This window comes from Heloderma suspectum, chromosome 4, assembly GCF_057233095.1.
Source record: "Heloderma suspectum isolate Gila_16-S chromosome 4, 16-S_ref, whole genome shotgun sequence".
NCBI lineage: Eukaryota > Metazoa > Chordata > Lepidosauria > Squamata > Helodermatidae > Heloderma > Heloderma suspectum.
Genome location: NC_139461.1, coordinates 291286382 through 291297408, shown reverse-complemented (window position 1 = coordinate 291297408; position 11027 = coordinate 291286382). Strand labels below are relative to the sequence as shown.

Sequence of the window (11027 nt, the reverse complement as noted above, 5' to 3'; positions counted from 1 at the left end):
TGCGTCCCTGCCTTAGCCGTGATAGGCTATGTATATATTTACGTAGCCTATCACAGCAAAAGGCAGGGATGCAAATGGCGTAGCAGATGCCATTTGCATCCCTGCTCTTTGCCGTGATAGGCTACGTAAATACTTATGTAGCCTATCAAAGCTAAAGTAGGGAGACAAATGGCAGCCGCAGACCGGGGCAGCCATTCGCAGCCGCAGACTGGGGCAGCGGATGGACCGGACCAGCCGACGCCAGGTAGGGTCCATCCCAGGAGAATTTTGTGGGGTGGCGGGGGGCGTGCTCCATTCTGCCACGGACTCTGGGGGGCGGATTCTAAAGAATCCGGCCTCATTGGAGTCCGTGGTGGAATTCTCTAATATCCCTAGGTATGTAGGCCTCATTTAGTGACTTTTCCTTCACTTACCTCCTATAGCTCATGCTGGATGTCCACATATATCCTACCATTGTGGGTTGGTCAATGTGCTTTCAGATCATGAGCCTGCAAATGTTTGGAAGTTTTGGCCTGTGATCTAAATAGCTATGTAATCTGAAACCTTCTCAATGCTGCATCTAAGGCCGAATATAGCATGTCAAGAGAGACCTTGCTAATGATGAGTGTAGCACTATTATTACTTACAGAACCTTGGATATGGTGTTTCTCATAATGTTTTCAAACTGTGCCTCTCAGAAAACTTGTATACAACGTTGCATATGATGTGGGGAAGAACATTTTATTTTTAAACTTCTAAAACAGATAATTAAACACATGAGTATGAAATAAACATAAACAGACAAGAGAACTGTTTTTTGATAACTTAGATGAGTCTAAACCAGACTTTAATAGACAGGGACAACAGATTCCAGATTCTAAAAACTGGTCACCATTCTGAAAAGTGCTATGTTCAGTGATAAATCAGGACATTAAAATGAAAGAAAAATATACAAAGACTGGAAATTACATTATCTAAGATACCGTCAAAATGGATGAAGTAAATCTTCAACAACTTATAGCACAGGACAAATCATCAACATATCAATTATATTCCCCACCCCAAAAAAGCACACTGCCAGAGGGCTTCTTTCTTCCAGATGAAACTATGAAATATAACAACTTTCCAATGTTATCTCCAGGTTGTATATAATTTGTCTGAAGATTAAAAAAGAATATTGCAGTCTTAATCCAGTCTTCCTTTCTTCTGTCTGTTTCTGTATTGTTGTCCAGTGTCAATGAAAGCCTCTTTTCTGGATCGGTCCATCTCAAGACACACACGTTGTAAAAGTCCTTGGCTCTCTTTTATCAATGCTCTGACCGGTAGGTGGGGAAAGTTTCTGTTCGATGGATCTTCAGTGGACTATCTTCTCCAAATGACATCAAAAGGCATGGAAGGGAACAGCAATATATCAGTCAACTATCATAAATGTAGTGTCTTAAAAAATCAATCTTTCTGGTCATAATTCTTAAGTAGAGCGGTGCCAAATGTTCACACTTCACCATTTGGGGGGCTTGAAGTATACATTCAAGAGATACAAAAAGCACCCAGAGTGGGGGAAAGAACACCTGACCTTCTCCCTTTTTTGTGTTGTTTATCATACCTCTTTGCAGCCAGTGTTACCCTGATCTGCTGCTGCTTTGGTGTCATGTTTTAATTTTAATAGGGCTTCTTTCTTTCTCCTTCAGTCCATGATCCCAGCCAATCTGCAACTACCTAGTTAATATGAAGATACCACAGAGCTAATCAGATCTGGCTCCATGGTGAGGGCAAATGAAGCTGCACAGCTCTCACCCTGAAGACCTGATCCAGGTCAATTCATATTAGAATGTGCACTAGATTGAATATTTGAGTGCATATTGGAATGCACAAACCACATCTTGGTGTAAGGAGCCAGGGGCTTGAACTTGGCAATTCTTGCAGCAGGCCCCAGACAGTTTTGTGCCACCAGGGCAGCTCTCAGGCAGAGGGAGCCATGTGACTGATCCTTCCTCCTCTGTAGCAACACTTGGATAGTGGGTAGAAAGGTGCACTGCAGTTCATCAGCCAAGTCTGGCCACGTGATCAGGCCAGGACAGCCAACAGGGGCCTAGTTGGTCTTATATAACTGCTACCTTAGGCTTACTTCCTCAATCTGAGCAACATGTCAGCCACAGTAAGTGTTCCAGAGACTCCTGTATCACACCTTGTCTCCCTTCCCAGAAACCTGACCACCTGCCTTCACCAGATTATATCTTCTACTTCTGAACATAAGAAGAACACAAGAAGAACAAGGCTGGATCAGACCAAGGGTGTATTTAGTCCAGCATTCTCTTCACATAGAGGCCAACCAGCTGCCCACAGGAAACCCACAAGCAGGACATGAGCGCAAAAGCACCCTCCTGCCCATATTCCCCAGCAACTGGTATACACAGGCTTCCGATACTGTAGGTAGCATATAGCCATCAGAACTAGTAGCCATTGATAGCCTTCTCCTCCAGGAATTTTTCTGACCCCCTTTTAAAGCCATCCAAAGTGGAGGTCATCACTAGATCTTGTGGTAGCAAATTCCATAGTTTAACTAGGGGCTGTGTGAAAAAGTACTTCCCTTTATCTGTCCTGAATCTCCCACCAATCAGTCTCATGGGATGACCCCAGGATCTAGTATTTTGAGAGAGGGAGAAAAATTTCTCCCTATCCACTTTCTCCACACCATGCATAATTTTGTACAACTCTATCATGTCTCCCCTTACTTGCCTTTTTTCCAGGCTAAACAATCCCAGCTGTTGTAACCTTCCCTCATAGGGGAGTTGCTCAAGCCCCTCGATCACTTTGGTTGCCCTTTTACTTATTTATTTATTTACAACATTTGTATACCACTCCCCATCTAAACAGATTCCGGAGTGGTGAACATAAGAGGTACAATAATAATAATTTTTAAAAGATTAAAGATTAAAACACCACATTAAAATTATTAAAAACAGAATGCCAATAAAATCTATGGCTGGTCAGTGAAGGAATGCTTCCTGAACAAAACAGTTTTCAGGAGGCACCGGAAGCAATACAATGTTGGTTCCTGCCTGGCCTCCAGGGCCAGGGAGTTCCAAAGAAAGGGGGCCAGCACATTGAAGGCTCTTCTCTGGGTGGACTCCAGTAGGGCCATAAGGCCATGTGGAACTACCAGGAGCATGCCTTCTGATGACCTCCGTGACCGGGCATGTTGGTGAGGGAGAAAGAGCTCTCTCAGGTATCCTGGTCTGAAGTTGCTTAGGGCTCTGCACATTAGTACCACAACTTTAAACTTGGCGCAGTAGTGAATGGGCAGCCAATGCAGTTCCCTCAGGAAAGGACTTGCATGCTCAAAAAGGGCAGCTCCCAACAACAGCCGAGCTGCTGTGTTCTGCACTAGCACCAGCTTCTGGAGGAGCCGTCAGGGCATCCCCACATAGAGCACTGGTCCTTCAGACTTACTGTTGCTGTCCTCTGGATTTGGCCTCCTACCTGTGTGCTAGACTATGCAACATACTTCTGGCCCCTCTGACTGTCATTCCTGGTAACTGACCCTAGACTATAGTATTTGTCTCTGGCCCCTTCAGCTGACTGCTTTCAGATCCAACAACACTGGGCCCTGATACTACAAAAAACAGGAAGGATCAACCTGAATACTGAGGCAATGGGATGCATTCACCCCACCCCCTCCCCACAAACACTTTCATACATTTTGAATCCTCTCCCAGCCACATGCCAAAAAAGAGAAAGACAATTCTTAAAGGCCATGAAAATACTGGTGAAACTACTCAACTTGCTTCAGTTCAGCTCTAGCCCCTATGTGCCAATTCACTGACTCTGATTCCACCAACGCTCAACCAGACTTAAACTGTACATTTTAATGATTCCAGCAAGGCACAGCTGGGTAGTAAAAGTTTCCCAAGCTACAAAGTTTTATTGGATTAAAATCAGAACTAAATTTCATAAGAACATCTCAGAAACACAAAAGCAATTGCATTATAAAATATAATAATATACTTTGCAAGGACAATGGTTTGTTTCCAGACTCAATCATAATACAGAGTAGACCCAATGAGACTTAGGGTTGATTAATTTTAATAGTCTACTCTAAGTATGACTACATCTGGATCTAACCCAGTAATTATGCTCCAACTATAGCTGTGGCAAGCAGTTGTAACAGAGGCAAAAATGACTGCATTTTATCTTTGCTATCTTCTGTCTGTACCACATTTGATCTTCTTCACTGTTGAGAAGAGGAATGGTCACAATACCAGGACAGGATTTCTTGGAAGGCTTAGTAAGGGGAACAAGCTCATGAGGAAGACTATGGAACAAAAAAATGGGTCAGTAATCCAATAATTCATTAGCTGAACCAGAACATTCTGAATCACAAGAGTGAAAGTTTTGATTCTGCTACAACTGCGAGTTACAACTATAATCAGAGAAGAATGTATTACAGTTTGAAGTTAGCAGAAGAGTGAAGGTGCTTTCCTCAATTTACCTGTTTAACTCATTGCTGACCTTCTTTGAACTTACTTTAAAATATTATACTAATAGGTTTCTGTTCTCTATCAATTATCAGAATTATATAGCTGTTAAGCAGAGATGGGAATTTTCGCTAATCCTCATATTCTCAGCTCTGGGATTTAGACTGCAGTTCTTAACACAGTTACCTGGGATGAAGTCCAACTGAACTCAGAGGGGCTTACTCTCAAGTAGACATGCACTGGACTGCACTGCAAAGCTATGAGCACCATATTTCCTGTCTCTGACAAATGAAAAGCTACATTGGACATCAGTGAACATACTTTTCCTGGCCACTAGATGTCCTTCAGAGATTATAAGAGAAACCCCAGGCTGTGTGATTAAAAACTGCAAAAATGTCTATAATATTCCCCCCACTGGTAGAATAAGTATACAGTGGGGGGGGGGACACTGAGGAATAAAACTCTATTACAAAATTACCTATGATCATGTGTGAAGAGAGATAATCCATCTGCAACACTTTTCCTAATGTCTAGCATAATTGCAGAAATGGAAGGAAGTAGCCATTCTTCCACTGTGAATGAGAAAATATGTGTAGCAAGGCTGCTGAACTTTTGGTTTATTAATAGCCTTGACTGGGTTTGAAGTGTAAGCCTTAATAATTCCCAGGTGCTAATAGAATATTTAAGCTGCCAATAGAGAATAAAAGGGGGAAGATTGAAGAGCAGCTTACAAGTTAGCTTACCATCCTGTTGGGACCAAAGCATGGATGGTTCTTGCCTGGAATAAGGTCAAGATTTATGAACAGGCAGCATCAGATCCAGCACTGTAGTAAATGCCGCTTCTCACTTTTGCTTTTGGCTGGATGCAAATAATATGGCAGCCCCTTTAAATCTGTCTGTGCAGAGACTATTCTGCATGTTGGAAGGAGATAATCACATATAACGGCTCTCTGTGCAGGACCGCCAATTCTCACCCTGCTGCCACAAAGACCCCAGAGAGACAGTTTGCCATAGCTCTGGAGACACATCTATCTTAGCACCCTAGTGACTTTCATCAAGCCATCTGACACAATTAGTGCAGAGAACATATAAACATGACACTCTCCCAGTGGATCAGGGCATGGTCTGAGTAAGCTCCACTTGATCTGGAATGACCACTGAGGAAGCCAAAGGTAGTAGAAACCTAATACACTCAACCTCTGTAATTTGCTGACTCATGCAGATAATTCCATTATGTCAGGGGTGTTTTCTGAGCTCAGGGAGTGGGATAGCAGTTTAGATTTTGAAGAACCATAAAACATGGGGGAGGTGTTTTCCCAGGCTAGTCCAGATATGAGTAGGCCTGCTTCTCAGGTTACAAACATACAGATGGCTGAGCTTGAGGGTCCCTCCTCCCCACACCTGTGAGAGACAGAGAAAAGGAGGTTGACCTAATAGATGCCAGGCGCAGGCTCAGAGCAAAGAGAGAGAAGGCAAGGGCGGAACTTAGACGGTCTACCCAATTGGCCTTGCGTGAAAAGCTGTGCTTAGAGGCCTCAGGACGAGAGAGGGACCTCCCCCCATTAAGTTAGGCTAGCGAGACCACCTCCCTCTTCTAATGGCGGGCAACTCTCGTAAATTCCATTTAGATCTCCTGAAGGCATTCCTTTGTAGAGGAAAATTCTCTGAGAATTTGCATCCGTATGACCCTGTCAAGTAATGGATTAAAAGCTGTAGACTGAAGCCTCTCATCTGTGTATGTTTGGGCATTGAAGTGAAGTGGGGACTAAGGGAATCCTGACACATTTATTATTATTATTATTATTATTATTATTATCATTATTATTATTATTATTATTATTTGGATTATGTACATAATGCTATTCATGCACATAATGTTTTACAGAGTAATGAGAAAATGCCTTTGGGCTGTGTTTTGAAGAGTGAGGAGGGCTGATGACTTAAGGGGTTAAGCCACAGGCTTCACAAAATAGGTATATTTTGAGCAGCAGCTTGAAGAATGGCTGCTTGTACCACTCTGTGGGTGTTCAGGTGCAATCAGTCATTCTTTACAAGTGTAGGTTTTTTAAAAGGAAAATGTGATGTGAAGGCTAGAAGCACATTGTAAATGTCATCTGAGAGTTGACTATATATATCTACATTTTCACTGAGGAAATATCTTCCAATAAACTGATAGACTTGCTTCACATGTAGCAATGGCATTACATGAGTAATGCCAGGATTGTAGGCACCCTCTTCTAGGGATGGCGCGGGTACCCGATTCCATCCAGGAATCTGGCAGAACCGCCCTGAGCCCCACTCACTGAGCCCCTGTCCCTGCTTGCTCCTGCCCCTGCTCAGCGAGCAGCCCACACTCACCCCAGTGGCCTCATCAAGCTCTGAGGTCACCATTTTTAAAAAAATAAAATGGTGATCACAAATATGTGCATCTGCAAAAAGGTGCATTTTGTGCACACACAAATATGCACATTTGCAAAATGTGTATTTTTGCACATATGCAAATAATCACATTCACAAACATGCACACTTTTGTGCATATGCAAATATGTACATTTTTGAGATCTCATTTTATTTATCAAAAAATGGCAACCACAGAGCTCAACGAGTCTGCTGGGGTGAGCGCAGGCTGATAGCTGAGCATGGGAGGGGCTCGAGTGCGGTCGAGTGCGGTCGAGTGAGTGAGCAGGGGCAGGGGCTGGGCGGGTACCTGGAGAACCCGGATGGAAGTGGGTTTGCACATCCCTACCCTCTTCATGCTTGTAGGCACCATCTTCTGCCTCACTCCTCCCTTTGCACTCTCTAATTCTTTCCCTAACCTCCTGGCTCATGGCAAACCATAGCTTGTCACTGCATCCAAGCCAACAAACTGTAGTTTGCATTTGTCCCTCAAACCATAATTGGAACCCATGGTTTGAAACTTGTTTCCAATGCTGGTTTGGAGAGTGAATCAGCATGAAAAACCAGAGTTTACTGACTCAGGTATAATGGCAAATTATGGTTTGCCTGAAATGGGAAATTAAGGAGGGAATCAGACCATATAAAGGGAGGAGGTAAAGGGAGGAGGGTGTGTCCATGTACTGTCAAACCATGGTTTGGCAATACATGTGAATCAGTGCATGGACATATTAATGATATGAATCAGTACATGGTCTTATTAATGATACAGGGGGTCAAATTACATCAGCCTCTTACCTTGTAAGCCAAAGAGCTGTCCGGTGCTGTGTTGCCGTGTGATGTGCTGCCAATAGGCACTGCGGGGCAAGGGGACCATGGTGCCAAGGGAAACAGCTCGGTCACTCATTTTCATCTGTAGCTGTAAGGAAGCCCAAGACACACTGGGATGTTGACAAGGTGATAGCAATCAATCACCTTCAAAACACTGCATCAAAACCTAGCTTAGGATTCCAAAACGTCTCTGTAATGTGTTCAAAGGAGGCACACTTCAAAATGTTTTTGTTAACGACTGATAAATGTAATTTGAGAAAGCAGAGAATGTGCCTGAATATCCACCCATGCACCTTGTTTGACCACAGAATCACCACTTTTTGGACACCCCTGCGTTTCAGAATTTCAGTGGCACATTCAGTGGTGTGGCAGGAGCAGCAGGGCAGGAGCTGCAAAAAAGGCCACCTGTTGCCCATCCCTGCTATTGACCTGGAAGTCAGTTCTACTAAACTCAGCGGGATGTACTTCTGAGCAGGCATAAATAGGATTGTACTGTTATGGCTTGGTTTTTCTATTTTCCTCACTGGCTTTTTCCTCCCAGACTCATAATATGTTCAGTTGAATGCCCTTACTTAACCTTAACCTAACCTAACCACTTGGAGAGGAGGAGGGAAGGGAGACCCAATAGGAAATTGTGCAAAGCAGCTTCCGCAGTCTCCTCCCTTCCTCATCCAGGGACCGCCCCTTTTTCCCCATCTCCATGCTCAATTTCTGAGCGTGGAAATGTAGCCAGCTATGATCGTTACCTTGTAGTGGTGCTGGAGCTTGAGCACCTCAATGTCGTCATGAGCTAAACCGTGAAGGGACACCCAAGATGGGAAGGTCATGGCAGAGAGGTCAGACAAAATATGATCCCTGTGGAAGGAAACGGCAACCCACCCCAGTATTCTTGCCATGAAAACTAAATGGATCAGTACAACCAGAGATATGTCGGTATACCATTGGAAGATGGGACTCCCAGGTTGGAAGATGGTCAAAATGCTACTGGGGAGGAACAGAGGATAAGTTCAGCTAGCTCCAGATGTGATGACACAGCTAGCTTAAAGCCGAAAGGATGGCTAGCAGCCGATGGTGCTGGTGGTGAACGACGAATCCGATATTCTAAAGATCAACACACCATAGGAACCTGGAATGTAAGATCTATGAGCCAGGGCAAATTGGATGTGGTTATTGGGGAGATGTCAAGATTAAATATAGACATTTGGGGTGTCAGTGAATGGAAATGGACTGGAATGGGCCATTTCACATCAAATGACCACCAGATCTACTACTGTAGACAAGAGGACCACAGAAGAAATGGAGTAGCCTTCATAATTAATAATAAAGTGGCTAAAGCAGTGCTTGGATACAATCCAAAAAATGACAGAATTATCTCAATTTGAATTCAGGGTAAGCCATTTAACATCACAGTGATCCAAATATACGCCCCAACCACAGATGCTGAAGAAGCAGAAGCAGATCAGTTCTATGAGGATCTGCAGCACCTACTGGATAGTTAGTCAAAAAAAGGTGTTATTTTCATTATAGGAGACTGGAATGCTAAGGTGGGTAGTCAAACGACACCTGGAATTACAGGGAAGCATGGTCTGGGAGAACAAAATGAAGCAGGACATAGGCTGATAGAATTTTGCCAAGACAACTCACTGTGCATAACAAACACTCTCTTCCAACAACCTAAGAGACGACTTTATACATGGACTTCACCAGACGGTCAACATCGAAATCAGATTGACTACATCTAGTACTTCCCGGGAAGTACTAGTTCCCCTCTACTCAGCACTGGTTAGGCCTCATCTGGAGTACTGTGTCCAGTTCTGGGCACCACACTTTAAGAAGGATGCAGACAAGCTGGAGAGGGTTCAAAGGAGGGCAACAAAGATGATCAGGGGACTGGAAACAAAGCCCTATGAAGAGAGACTGAAAGAACTGGGCATGTTTAGCCTTGAGAAGAGAAGACTGAGGGGAGATATGATAGCGCTCTTCAAGTACTTGAAAGGTTGTCACAGAGAAGAAGGCCAGGATCTCTTCTTGATCATCCCAGAGTGCAGGACACGGAATAATGGGCTCAAGTTACAGGAAGCCAGATTCCGACTGAACATCAGGAAAAACTTCCTGAGTGTCAGAGCAATACGGCAATGGAACCAATTACCTGGGGAGGTGGTGGGCTCTCCCACACTGGAGGCCTTCAAGACGAGGCTGGACAGCCATTTGTCAGGGATGCTCTGACTTGGATTCCTGCATTGAGCAGGGGGTTGGACTCGATGGCCTTGTAGGCCCCTTCCAACCCTACTATTCTATGATTCTATGATTCTAGGGATGTACGAAAATCACTTACCTTTCGGGGATTATGCTGATGGTCCGTTCCTCCCCCCCCCCTGGAATCCTGGCCGGCCGGCTGTGCTCCGCATGGATTCTGGGAAGCTGCCGGCCGGACATCCGGCCGCTGGCTAGCAGGGACGCAAGTAGCCGCTGCCATTTGCATCCCTGCAGTCAGCTGTGATAGGCTACGTAAATCTTTACATAGCCTATCATGGCTGATTTAAAAAAAAAACGCACGTACACAAATGGCGGCGCCCATGGCCGCCGCCATTTGCGTTCCTTATTTTGGCACGTCTTAGTCTACGTAAACATTTATGTAGACTAAGACGGCGAAAATAAGGGGAACACAAATAGCGTAGCGTCTACGCTATTTGCGTTCCCCTTATTTTCGCCGTCTTAGTCTACGTAAATGTTTACGTAGACTAAGACGTGCCAAAATAAGGAACGCAAATGGCGGTGGCCATGGGTGCTGCCATTTGCGTACACGCGGTTTTTTTGTTTTTTTTTTAAGTCAGCCGTGATAGGCTACGTAAAGATTTACGTAGCCTATCACGGTGTTTTTTTAAAATCTAGCCGTGATAGGCTACGTAAATCTTTACGTAGCCTATCACGTTCTTTTGTTTTTTGTTTTTTTTAAACCTGGAAATGGCGGCGACCGGTCTTCCGACCGGCCGCCACAGCTGCCGCCGCCGAACCACTACCACAGCCACAGCCACCGCCGCCTGGAAGATCCGTCCCAGGTAAGGCCCATCCCGGGGGGGTGGCGGGGGGGTGGCGAGCCGTTCCGCCACCAATTTCGGGGGGCCAAATGAGCTGGCATTCAGCCTCCCCGAGATCCGTGGCGGAACTTTCATACAACCCTAACTACATCCTTTGTAGCCAAAGGTGGCGGACATCTATGCAGTCGGTAAAAACAAGACCTAGAGCTGATTGTAGTTCAGATCACGAACTTCTTATTACACAATTTAGAATCAGACTAAAGAGAATAGGGAAGACCCACAGATCAGTTAGATATGATCTCACTAATAT

The 11027-nt window shown here is 44.5% G+C and overlaps 1 protein-coding gene across 2 annotated transcripts in view; it reads right to left on the bottom strand.

The window, feature by feature from the left end:
* Positions 1 to 240: 240 nt before the first annotated feature.
* The window catches only part of DOK5 (docking protein 5), a 100332-nt gene continuing 89545 nt past the window's right edge, over positions 241 to 11027 (bottom strand). Inside the window, exons 6-7 of one of the 2 annotated variants that reach the window (XM_084854183.1) lie at positions 7647 to 7767; positions 241 to 1345 (exon numbers count right to left, since the gene is read on the bottom strand). In XM_084854183.1, coding sequence (XP_084710309.1) covers positions 1287 to 1345; positions 7647 to 7767 — 180 coding nt within the window. In that variant the 3' untranslated portion in view covers positions 241 to 1286. The remainder of the gene's footprint in view (positions 1346 to 7646; positions 7768 to 11027) is intronic. The other variant, XM_084854182.1, reaches the window with a different exon arrangement.